The sequence below is a fragment of the Crotalus tigris genome, unplaced genomic scaffold (assembly GCF_016545835.1).
Source record: "Crotalus tigris isolate CLP2741 ecotype Arizona unplaced genomic scaffold, ASM1654583v1 scf7180000023627.613776, whole genome shotgun sequence".
Taxonomy (NCBI): domain Eukaryota; kingdom Metazoa; phylum Chordata; class Lepidosauria; order Squamata; family Viperidae; genus Crotalus; species Crotalus tigris.
In genome coordinates this window covers 423,787-437,228 of record NW_024100088.1, presented here as the reverse complement: position 1 = coordinate 437,228, position 13,442 = coordinate 423,787, and the positions used below count along the sequence as shown (strand labels likewise).

Here is a 13,442-nt window from a genome sequence, read left to right as displayed (position 1 = left end):
TGAGATAAAATTCATCCCACAAGGCAGCCATTCTCACCTAGCAACAATTGATTTGCGAAAGGGATTCTTAAAATGGCCAAGCATAGAATAATGATGGCTGAGCCTTTTGAGAAACTGTGCAATTTTTTTCTTTTCTTTGTCTTTCTCCTTTTATTTCTCTGTGTGTCCTTAAAGCCTGTGGGGGATTTCACCTCAGTTATTTTTGCCAAGGTGTGCAGGGAGTTCATAAAACACATGGTGTTTTTTTGCTATCAAAACAAGCAAATGCCTGCTGCATAAAAGCCATGGTGTTTGTATTTCAGTCTTGTTCTTTTTAATGCTACAGGATCTCTGCTGCCCATTTTCACCAATCCAGGAAACTACTTGGAGGTCTGCTGATGAGAATGATGCATGCAGGGAAGCAGGGAGAGTTGCGGTAGAGATGCCACAAACATAAAATCAGCCAGGGAAACAGACTGCAGGAGTTGAAAGATGAAATCTTCTTTCACTCATGTGAAAAGAATCATTTGTTTTTTCTCTTTTAGAATGTTGGTATAGAAAACATCAGCTTGACCTGTGAAATATGCTTTATTTATTTTTTTACAGAAATTTATGCTAAGTAAGATGGGATCTGTAGCCAGAGAAAAGCCGTAACAATTCATCTGTTAATAGTTTTCCAAACTCCCTTTTGTTTCAATGAGCTGTAGAATTTCCTACTAAAGTGAATTCATCCACATGCAGTGGATTGATTCTAAACACTGTGACTTTCAAATTGATATTATTAATCAGCTCCAAGAAGACCTGGAGCAGAATGCTGCAGTGCACCACAGACTGTTTGGGATTTCCCTCCTCACTTCCTTTCCCTCCTATCTTCTGATGCCCCAAAATAGCTCAGCTTTCTGTACCCACTGATTGAGTTTAGTCCTATTGGGATTGCTTTGGGGGAAGGACATAGTTCTTCAAAGATATTTCTTTTGAAGATTCCTTTTTGACTTTTGCAGATTTTAGAATTTCTATCAAAATTCTGAAACTCCTTTTCTTTGCCTGAGATGGGTGGTGCTCTTCTGATTATATTATGACTGAACATTGGAAAACTGTTGTTGCTATTAGTGAGTATGTGTGAATGGGTGGGTAGGTATAATTTTTCTATTTTTATAGATATTAAATGAACAAGAAAAAAGAAAGCAGAAAGAAAAACTATATATTTATGAAGTATAATTTGTACCATACTAATTATATTGGCTACATGTACTGTATATTTAGTCTTCTTATACCATTAATTACAGCCATTTGCTTAACAATAGATAAAAATAATAAACTATACATTGGTACAGGCAGTCTACATTTCAAATTATTCCAGTGGTGGGATTCAGCCAGTTCGCACCACTTCGGCATAACCGGTAGCTAATGTTTTGTTGCCCATGCCCAGAATGGAGTTCTGGAAGTAGCATCCACACAGAGAACCGGTTGTTCACTTATTTGAATCCCACCACTGAATTATTCCACCAATAATGGCTAATACTCCACCAATCAATCAAATGTTACTTTAAACATAGAAAAAGACTGAAGATCTTCAGGCCGTTGCATATTTGTCATTATAGCTTTGCTGTATCAGAGGAACATTTGTTGGCAACCATTAAATTGTGTAATAACCATTTCTTTTGTCCTCCTGTAAATTTTCAAACATTGATATTGGTTTTAAGGGAACTTCTACAGAAACTAGTGAGTCTTCCAGGAACAATATGTGAAAGTTTTTCATTGCTGCACATCTTCATCAATTAATTTTGCTATATTGAAAATGCTGCATTAGCAGATTGGGAAATATTTTTTTTGTGGAAAGCCTCGTCCACATATTATATGTGAAACAAAATTGTTCTCTATGAAGGATCTGTTTTACAGCCTTCAGTACTTAAAAGCTAATTTTTCCTTTTGATAAAAACAGACCTTTGGGAATAAGACAAATATCAACAGAACTAATAGAGTTTCTGTAACAGTCTAATTACCCTAAAATGTTTCTTTGTGCTTTCTTTTTCATTTTATAATGTCCAATAGAATTTATAAACCAAATTACTTTTTAAATTGCTGAAATAATTTCATTTAAAAAAGGGGGGAGTCAAGGGCTTCTGGTTTTGCACAGTTTGTGCAACAGCCAAGGGATCACGGGGCTCCACACCCTATGGCTGATTTCTCTCTGTTTGGGGACCCTAAATGGGCCCAAAGCCACCCTGAAGAGGTGGCAAAGAAGGAGAGAAGCCCCGCCGGTCGTGGAAAGATGGCGATTGATCTGTACATCCAGGGAAGGCTCTCCAGGAACCAGCAGAAGAAAGGCTAGCATCATTCATGAGTCTAGCTTGCTACATACAGCCAAAGACAAAAAGTATTAAATTAAGCATGATCATAAACAGCGTGATTGAACTGGGTAAGAATACTGATTCTCTCTCTTTTCCCTGATTGATTTCCTGAAAAAAAAAACCAGAAATAAAAATCCTCCAAGAGTGAGAGGGGGGATTTCTGCTCTACCCTCTTCTAAATGGAAGTGGTGAATTAAATTTATGGGGAATAGAATTACACAGAAATGAAATCAATATAAGAATAAATGTGGGAAGTGTGAAATCGATGGATTATGTTATGATTCTCCTGGCAAAAAATTATTGATGGAAATAAATGGTAATTATTTGTTTTGAAAACTGAAAAATGAGCTGGTGCTGGCATCTAGTGGTGGATGAAAATACTGCCCTAAATATACAGCCCCCAAAAACGTATTATTGTGATCTTCAAAGCTTTAACTAAACAAAGAACAGCTGAAATAAAAGAAAAGAAAAGATTGTGAACTATCTACAAAGCGAGAACTATAAAACCTAGAAAAAAATTGATCGTCCTGGATTATAAATACTTTTTAAACATTCTCCAATTAGTTTAAACTGTGACTTTAAAGTGGTTGGCAGATAAAGGAAAACTTTGATTTTTGATCATTATGGAGCATCAGAGGTCTGCAGAAAGAACAAATCAAGGAAAAATAAATACTTCCTAGGAGGAAATGTATGTTATGTTACAATAAATACAAATGACATTAATTTCAAACCATGAGAAAATTAAAAATAAATTTGAAAACTTAAATGAATACATTCTCAATTTAACATCACAACAAATAAATGATCAGAAAACAAAAAGAGAGAGAGATTAAGTAAAGCAGATAACTGAACATAAACTAGTGGAAAGAAACTTAAAGATGGAATTTAATAATGGTGTCATGGTTCTGACAGATGAAACTCTTCAAAGAACTTTAAGGCATTGTTTATCTTAAAGAATCTTTATTCAAGTAGCATAACATTGGCATGTACATAGACAAAGCCAAAATCTGAATTCCCATCCCCTGAGCACATAGTATCAAAGCACAATTCCCTCCTCTAATTAACAGTCATAAATCATAAATTCTCCAATTAGTTTGAAATGCAGGTTTCCCCTCCAGTTCTTCAACCCGCCATTTCTTATTATCTCTTATTTTAAAAAAAACCTTGGTTCTCACACTCGTTACAATATTGTTATGTCTAACTAAACTCCCATGCACATTCCTCGCCCTCCCTCCCCAGTATCATCTAATTCTAACTCTAATTCTAAGAGTAAAACATACAAAGGAAAATGGCTGCATCTCATATGTTGTCAAAGCAAGAACATCTGATGCTAGCAGTGTTGACAAATGGAAGGAACTGTGATGCAATCCAGATGGAGAAAAGCTTCCAGGAAATACTGGACATGGAAAAGATAACCTGTAAAGACCCACTTCAATCCACATCTTAAGAAAGCAGAACTCTTGGAAACGGTCTCTTCCAACAGGAACTTTTATTAAAAGAAATTGATAGCAGGCATGATAGACAGGATCTGAGGGATTTCCTTACAGATCGATGTTTTAAAGTGTCCTTAAGCAGCCCCCACCCCACAGTTCTTCCAGGCGATTCAGACTGGCAGATTTCTAGGTGTTAAATCCAGGAAAGATAACATCAATCCGGCTCCATTGTACACAATCATTCAACAGCTCCTCACACCTTATTTTGATGATGGATTAATAAACCAGATTCTGGAGGCTGTATCTTTTCACATACACCCTTTCTAGCTGGCCGGTAAGGAGGAGAAGTTCAGAGGGGCATAAGTTAAAAGGCTAATGGTTACATTGTGATGGTTAGCAGACCCAAGGCGAATAAACAAAAGGTTACTTTGTAGCGAATGGAGGAAGTGAAAGTAATAAAACACTCATGCACACTCCCCCTCCCCCTTAGGAGTATGGCAGGATTCAGGAGAGGGTAAGAATTGGTTTTGTATCAGAGAAGATATATAGAAAGGAAATATAACTGGATCCTGACATAGCCTATATGTCAAGATGCCAAGAACTTGAGAGAAAAAAAGATGATGGGAGAAACTAAGAGAGAAAAAAAGAAAAAAGATCTCTAAGAAATATTCCCACAAAAACACTCTAATTAACTTATCTTTTGTACTGACAACAACATCTACAAAACTATGGGAAGATCTTGAGGTTCAATGGAACATACTGATTAGGAAAATGTTTGGCAAAAAAAGGGGCTAAAGCCAGAATTAAGAAATTAGATGACGGGACTTGTTTGGTGGAATACTTAAAGATTAAGTACTTGCTTGAATACAGTTAAAGAAATAAAATTTTGAATACAAATGAATCTTAGCTTAGGAGGGATAGGCTCCTTAAGCAATAAAGTATTTTTTGCCTATGATATGAGAAATACAAAAATGTTTGGATGATTTATATGAGGGAAATGTACTAAATACTTAAATACAATGGATTTTGAAGACTTGAATATGCTTAAAAAATGAAACATTGATTATAAATGTATTCTAGTTTAAGAGGAATATTTTTTTAGACAATATATTATTTTTGCACTTTGTTCTTTCTGTTTCAAGAGATGAAAAATGTAAGTATTGGGATGGTTCATATGAGGAAAAAGACTTCAATATATAAGTGTAATTAACTTTAAGAAAATTTTAACAAGTAAAAACGTTTTCTTTTGAATACTGAGGGGAAAATACATTTAAATGAGAACTCTAAAAACAGGATCTAAGATAAGGTGATCTAGATGTTTAATTAGAAAAGAAGCTTAATAAAGAGGTGGAGGATATTTGTATATATTTAATTGTTATCTTCTAAACTATCAAGAAATGTACTAATTTAAGGTTGATAAAATAGAATATTATTGGAAGAAGAGAAAACCAAGGAAAGCTACTATGTGGAATATGGAACTATAGAAAATATGTAAGGACCCATCCCACTTTGCATCTTAAGAAGACAGAACTCTTGGAATATTTCTTCCAACAGACATCCTTTATTAAGAGAAAATGGTTGCAGGTGTTCTAGACAGGACCTGGGGCCCAATCCCTACGGCTCAAGATTTTAAGGGGTCCCCAACAGCCCCACCCCACCCCATCATCTTTCCAGCGACAATCCCAGGCGTTACAATTCCATCCCCTTTTTCCTCACTGCTGGTGGAAGGGAGACTTCAGAAAGGAGTAGATGAAAGGTTATGGCCATATTGTTATGATTTAGTCATTTTGGTCATATCCACATTCAAATCCTTTGAAGTTGTACCGAAGGAAGTGAGCGCCATAAAACCCCTTTGTTCACCTCCCCTTCCCCTTCATCTTATGACAGAATCCAGAGAGTGCAGAAATGGGGGTTTCCATAGTCGATAACTAGAGATGAAATATAATTGGATTCTGATATCCTGTCCCCTTAAAAATAAGATAGATCCACCTGAAAGAAAACAAAACAGGTATAAAAGTTAGCCAGGCTTGTTAGGATACTCTGTGTGAAACTTCTTTAATGGCTTCGGGGCTCTGACATGACATTTATGGGCCCACTCATTTTGTGAGGCAGGGAGGTGTTTCCATGCAACTAGGTACTGAGTCATTCCATGATATCTCCTAGAGTCTAGGATTTCCTTTATTTCAAAGTGTTGTTCGCTCTCCACCATGATTGGAGGTGGTGGTGGTGGGATTTTTGGCCATAAAGGTGACTGACACTCTCTTTTCAGCAAGCTGCAATGAAAAATTGGGTGTATTTGCCTGAGTTTTTTGGTAATTCTAATTCTACTGTTACTGGGTTTATGATTCTTTTAATTGGAAAAGGCCCTATATATTTTGGTTCAAGTTTTTTACAGGGTTGTAGGGATTTTAGGTATTTTGTAGATAAGTACACCATTTCTCCTATGATGAATGGTGTAGGCTCAACCTTTTTTTTATTGGCTTGTGCTTTGTATGCCTGCCTAGCTTCATCTAGTGCTTTTCTAACTATTAGCCAGGTGTTTTGTAATTGTTCCATCCATTCTTTCAGTGATGGGATCGACGGTTCCTTTGGGGTTAGTTTTGGCATGGGGTTGAAACTTTGACCAGTGGCTATTTGAAAAGGAGTGTAACCTGTGCTGGAGTGGACTGCATTATTGTAGGCAACTTCTGCGAAATTGAGTAAGTCCGCCCAATCGGACTGCTGGAAACTAAGAAAACATCTTAAATATTGCTCAAGTACTGAGTGACAATGTTCTGTCTGTCCATCCCCTTGTGGGTGATGGCTAGATGTCAGTCCCTGAGTGGTCCCTAAGAGGGATAAAAATTCCTTCCAAAATACAGACATAAATTGCACTCCCCTATCAGATATGATGTGTTGGGGTGCCCCATGCAATCTGTAAATGTGCTGGACGAAAAGTTTCGCTAAGGCTTTTGCGGTGGGAAGCTTTTGGGAAGAGATGAAGTGTACCTGTTTGGAAAACAAGTCTCTGACCTTCCAGACAACAGTATTCCCATTGCCTTCTGATAATTCCACTATAAAATCCATGGCTATTTCCCTCCAGGGGGCTGAGGGATTTGCCACTGTTTGTAACAGTCCAGGAGATTTCCCTTGCAACCTCTTTGCAGTTGCACACTTTGGGCAGCTGGCCACGTAACTTTTTATGTCCTTTTTTATGGATGGCCACCAAAATTGCCGTTTAATTAAGCGTAAAGTTTTTACAAATCCAAAATGCCCTGCTGATTTTGTGTCATGGCAAAGCTGCATGAATGTGACTCTTTGAGTTGTTGATATATATAACTTTTCCCCTACCCAAGGCAACCCGTCTCTCATTGTGCACACATTTTTGTTTTTCTGGAACCATTCATCTGTTTCCAAACTTTTCCGGAATTCAATTCCGGTTTGGCTGCCCAGCTGTGGTTTTAATTTAGCTTGGGCTCTGGTGGTTACTGGCACTGCCAGTTGTGATTCTACCATCATCGGTTTAGAGTCGGTGGCCCTCGTGCTGTTATGTTGGGGCATGCAAGATGTGCATCTGACAGGAAGTTCTTTTCCCCCAGTAAATGCTTTGAAATGGCTAAGTAGGATATCCTCTGGCCTGTTCAGCTTACTAGCCAGGGTCCAGAATTCTTGAGTATACTCTGTCACTACTTGCTTCACAATCTTTATTCATTCGTGGCCTTTCCAGTCAGCTAACAGGTCCTCGAACCGCCATCTGAGGGAGAACTTGAATTGGTTGAAGTTCAGTAGCTCCGGGGCATCAGCGTTGTAGAGATCCATCACCCAGTCTGCTGTGATGCCATCCAGGGCGGCTTGCATGATGCAAACCCTAGCCCTGTCAGTGGGAATGTCTCAGCCATACTCCTTCATGTAATACAGTATCTGGGTTCAGAAAACTCCCAGGCATCGTGGCTCTCCCCGGAATTTCACATCTAATGGAGGGAACTTTTGGATAGAGTGTTGCCTTTTCTTCTGCTTGTGCCATCTCCCTTCTTGGTCTGCAGCTTCTGTGCGGCAGGGTGTGGCGACAGTAGCCGTGACATGTTCGGTGGTTCTGCTTGATGAGCCCAGGACCTCAGCTTCAGATTCCCCTTCAGTGTCTTTCTTCCTGCAGCCCAGGCGGATGGTGCCTGCGTAGGGCTCGGGTTTCTCCTCCTTCAGGGAATCCAAAGCTATTTTCATCATGCTGATTGCCTGTTCCAGTAACCAGCTCGAATGCCCTGAGCGATCTTCCTTGTCTTCACTGAGGTGGTGGGATCTTTCCATTTCTTCCTTCCAACCTGGCTGGTGGCTGCCTCGTCTCAGTGTCACCTCCTCACCTTCTTCTCCCAGTCATCCTTTTTTCCAACACCCATTGACCACTGAGGCTTATGGCAGCGCACTTCCACTACCTCTTCTTCCAATGAGCTGGAGGACTCAGAACTGGATAGCTAGTAGGGGTGCAGTTGGCAGGAGGGGTCTCCCTTCACGATGGATTCTTCCTTCCCTGCTCTGTTATCTGACAAGGTCTTGTGAAGTCCCCCAGTAAGGGCTTTCCGTCTGGGCTGACAATTACTGCAGATCCTGTCTAATATCAGGGCCCACTTCAAACCCTCATCCTAAGAAAATAGAACTCGTGGAAGCAGTTTCTTCCAAAAGGAGCTTTTATTAGGAGAAGTTGATAGCAGGCTAACTGACGAGAACAGAATGAGCTCGAAATGGCCATCTTAGTCTCCCAATTTAATTCTTTAATTCTTTGTCAGAAAAAGAAATTTGGATATATATATATATATATATATATATATATATATATATATATATATATATATATATATAAAATATTTTTATGTTTTAAAACAACAAAACATAACACACATACACACTCCTCCTTTTTTTAACAGCAATTTCGTAACGTTAATCTTCTATTATTTACATTCCCCCCTTATTCTTCTTTAGATATATTTGTTCTTTTTATCCTGTTGTTTTTTGTTTGCATTTTTCTTCCTTCATACTATACTTCATACTAAAAATAATACATATTATACATTATTATACACACATTTTCCATTTTTGACCTTTCCACATTTATTCTCATTTATTATTTCTAATCTCCAACCAATCATACCACTTATTCCATATTAGATAGTACTTTGTGTCTTCCTTTTCTTTTATCTCTTTTGTTAATTTGCCCATCTCAGCATAGTCCAGGATTTTTCTTATCACTTCTTCCTCTGATGGTATATTTTCATTTTTCCAGAACTGTGCATATACTATTCTTGCTGCCGTTGTTATATGTAGAATTAAGTACCGTATTTCTTTACTATATTTTCTGTTTAAAATACCCAGCAGAAAGATCTCTGGTTTCCAGTCTATGGGTTGGTCTATTATTTCTTCCATCCATCTTTTTATTTTAGTCCAGTATTTTTTCGCAACTGGGCATGTCCACCATATATGATAATATGTTCCATATACTGTTTTACATTTCCAACATGTTGGCGAATTGTTCTGGGACATCTTGGCAAGCTTTGCTGGTGGAAGATGCCATCTGTAAAACATCTTCAACTGGTTTTCCTTGAATGCCGCAGACATAGTCAATTTTATGTTTGTTTCCCATATTTTTCCCATTTCTCCAATTCTATATTATATCCGAAATTTTTTGCCCATCTAATCATTGTGTCTTTGACAACCTCATCTTCCATTTTATATCTCAATAAGTATTTATATAAATTGCTAATTAATTTTATTTCTGTTCCATGTATAATTTTATCCAATTCTTGCAGCTCTTTTTGTATTTCATATAATTTTTTGTCCTCTGTATATTTAGATTGAATTTGTGTAAATGTCCACCAGTCAATCTCTCTGCCTATATCTTGTTCCAATTCTTGTTTTGTTTTCAGATTTCCCTGTTCGTTTACTAATTCCTTGTATCTAATTATCTTATTTATATCCAGTAGGTTTGGGTGTTTCAGAGCTTCTGTTGGGGATAATCACATTGGAATTCTTATATAATGCTTTTGTTTTATTTTTTTCCCCAAGTCTGTAGCAATGCATTCCTAACTATGTATCTTTGAAAGTATCTGTGTATTTTATATTTTTCATCCCATATGAATGCATGCCACCCCGCTTGCAAGTCATGTCCTTCTATTGTTAAAACTCTGGTATTTTTCAATTCCATCCATTGTTTTAGCCAAGTTAAGCTCGATGCTTGGTAGTATATTTCCCACTCTGGTAACGCCAATCCCCCTTTATCTTTCATATCTTGCAAGAGTTTTAATTTAATCCTGGGTTTTTCCTTTGCCATATAAATTTAGTGACCAATTTATTTAATTCTTGAAAAAATGTTTTCCTTAATTTTATTGGAATAACTTTACCAAATATTGATGGTGATATGTAAAAAAAAACTCAATAAAACATATTTTTTTAAAATAAAAAAGGAGGGGGGGAGTCAGGAGTTGATTCCATCTAAAATAGTGCATTCTTGTCCATCATTACTCAACAGTAAGCAACACAATTTTCAGTTATCCAAATGTTTGGAAGTTTGGTAGAAATTAATGACATTTTCTGAAAACCTTTAAATTTTTTTGTCCATTTATTTGGGGGAAAAGCTGCCAGAATTCAATGCCAATTAAGTCACATTTGAGTAGCAACTTTAAGTATGCATACATCAGTATATCTCCTAGTTAAGGGAATATAAGCCATAGTAGATTAGCTTGCAAAACAGTCTCTAGATTAAATAAACTAACTTGGATAAAAAAAGCTTAAGAATGTGTGGACTAAAATTGAGTGATAAGGTGACCAAAGTCTGCCATAACTAACTACTATTTCCTTTACTGTTAGCAAGGAATGCTATTGAGAGAACCCATATCCTAATGGTCCCCTTTTCTATCTTGCTAACCTAAAACGTATTCTCTTCTTCCCTGGGTTCTGCCATACTCCTGGAGGGGAGAGGGGAATGCTTGCGGGTTTATTGCCTTGACTTCCTCTATCGCTACAATCTAACACTTTGCTGTTTTCTGCATATTTCTTCTGTGAACTATCTCTCCCATCGCTGTCAGCTAGTAAGGAGGGGAGAAGAAAGGAATGCGCCTCCAGCAACTGGTTTATCTCAACATTCACGAGGGAAGGTGCGAAAAGCTGACAAAACATCTCTGCTGCACCAAGATGGCCTGATGTTATCTCCTTTTTCCCACAATGGACTTAACACCTGGGGATTGGCCTGTTTGAACTGACCATATGAACTATGGGGTGGGGATTTCTTGGGACACTTTTAACCTATCGATCTGAATGGGAAACCCTCAGATCCTGTCTATTATGCCTGCTATCAACTTCTCCTAATAAAAGCTCCTTTTGGAAGAAACTGCTTCCACGAGTTCTATTTTCTTAGGATGAGGGTTTGAAGTGGGCCCTGATATTAGACAGGATCTGCAGTAATTGTCAGCCCAGACGGAAAGCCCTTACTGGGGGACTTCACAAGACCTTGTCAGATAACAGAGCAGGGAAGGAAGAATCCATCGTGAAGGGAGACCCCTCCTGCTAACTGCACCCCTACTAGCTATCCAGTTCTGAGTCCTCCAGCTCATTGGAAGAAGAGGTAGTGGAAGTGTGCTGCCATAAGCCTCAGTGGTCAATGGGTGTTGGAAAAAAGGATGACTGGGAGAAGAAGGTGAGGAGGTGACACTGAGACGAGGCAGCCACCAGCCAGGTTGGAAGGAAGAAATGGAAAGATCCCACCACCTCAGTGAAGACAAGGAAGATCGCTCAGGGCATTTGAGCTGGTTACTGGAACAGGCAATCAGCATGATGAAAATAGCTTTGGATTCCCTGAAGGAGGAGAAACCCGAGCCCTACGCAGGCACCATCCGCCTGGGCTGCAGGAAGAAAGACACTGAAGGGGAATCTGAAGCTGAGGTCCTGGGCTCATCAAGTAGAACCACCGAACATGTCACGGCTACTGTCGCCACACCCTGCCGCACAGAAGCTGCAGACCAAGAAGGGAGATGGCACAAGCAGAAGAAAAGGCAACACTCTATCCAAAAGTTCCCTCCATTAGATGTGAAATTCCGGGGAGAGCCACGATGCCTGGGAGTTTTCTGAACCCAGATACTGTATTACATGGAGGAGTATGGCTGAGACATTCCCACTGACAGGGCTAGGGTTTGCATCATGCAAGCCGCCCTGGATGGCATCACAGCAGACTGGGTGATGGATCTCTACAACGCTGATGCCCCGGAGCTACTGAACTTCAACCAATTCATGTTCTTCCTCAGATGGCGGTTCGAGGACCTATTAGCTGACTGGAAAGGCCATGAATGAATAAAGATTGTGAAGCAAGGCAGACAAGTAGTGACAGAGTATACTCAAGAATTCTGGACCCTGGCTAGTAAGCTGAACAGGCCAGAGGATATCCTACTTAGCCATTTCAAAGATGGACTAAACTATGACCTATATGATGCCTGCCTTTCCCGAGAGGATCCACACTGACTGCAAGATTGGTACATCCTGGCAGAGGAAGCCGAGATCAACCTTGCTAAAAGACAGTGCAGAGGAGGGAGACCCTGGGGAAAAATGCCATCCAAGTTGAACTGCAAGCCAGCTGTCAAGCCCTCCCGGGCTCGACACATGAAAGGGGGGACAGCACGAAAGGGCCGGTTACAGTACCTAGTATATTGGAAGGTATACCCAATATCCAAGGCATCATGGGTGGGGGAGGCAGATTTTAATGCCCCTCAATTAGTATACAGATATCACCAAAAACATCCCTAGAAGCCAGTGGGGAGGGGAGATGTGCCAACATCCACAACACCAACCTAACTATATGTTTTGCCTACTTCCAGGAGAACACCTGGTAGAGGAGCCGCCTGTCCAGCCCTCCCGGGCTCGACACATGAAAGGGGGGCAGCATGGTGGTGGAGGAGGAGAACCAGCAGAGGATCCAAAGCAGCTCACCGTCCTGGAAAGAAAGTACAAGCCGCGGATCCTCCGACGGGCATTGTGGCTGCTGAAACAGCTGACGGGCAGTTCCAGAAAGCATGGGACGCCATGCATGCGCAGATAGGCTGCCGCGCCTGTGCAGAATAAGGTTGAGCCACCGAACAGCTGATGAGCAGAAAGCCGGCGAACAGCTAATGGGCAGTAGCCCGAAGAATGCATTGCCGGGGCAGGGCATCCCAGGAAAGCCACAGATGTAGTAGCTGCTTTCCCTGATTGCTGCTGGGTGCTGATTGGGAGACAGGAGGGTGGAGTTGGGAGATGATGGATGGATGGGGTTGTGGTTTATTGGGCAAAGGTGTGGCAGGGGTGTGGCTGATAACTAATTAGGTGGAGGTGGGCTAGCATTAGCACAAGTATATTTAAGCAGCGCTGGGAGGCGATTGCTCCCAGCGCAAACTTTGTATAGCACAGAGTCTGTTTTCTAGAGGTCTGTGTTGAATCATCGCTTTACCTCAAAGTAAACTGGAGCTGATTGAATCAAGGTGCCTTCATGTCTTCCTTTTTCTTCAAGAGTCCGGTAGGAAAGCTGACAGAAAATTTGCGCTCATAAACCCCTTTATATATGTTCCCAGTTGTTTTCCTTTTCTGTGTCTCCCATTCCCATTGTGTTTCCTGTGCCTAGCTTGGTTTCTGTGTCCACCTTTTTTGGGTCTGTTGAACTGAGCATGGTTGGCTTATTTTGATTTTGAGT

General features: G+C 39.9%; 1 protein-coding gene across 3 annotated transcripts in view; it reads left to right on the top strand.

Annotated features, from left to right (window-relative positions):
* LOC120297518 (glycoprotein Xg-like) overlaps nucleotides 1-13,228 on the top strand; it is a 93,561-nt gene extending 80,333 nt beyond the window's left edge. For 2 of the 3 annotated variants that reach the window (XR_005553816.1, XM_039320239.1), the window contains one exon: nucleotides 12,595-13,228. Coding sequence is in view for 1 of the 3 variants with exons in the window: in XM_039320239.1 (XP_039176173.1) it covers nucleotides 12,595-12,815 (221 nt within the window). In the remaining 2 variants the exon portion in view is untranslated. Of the gene's footprint in view, nucleotides 1-980; nucleotides 1,089-12,594 lie in introns of all 3 variants that reach the window. The other variant, XR_005553818.1, reaches the window with a different exon arrangement.
* The last annotated feature ends 214 nt before the right edge of the window (nucleotides 13,229-13,442 follow it).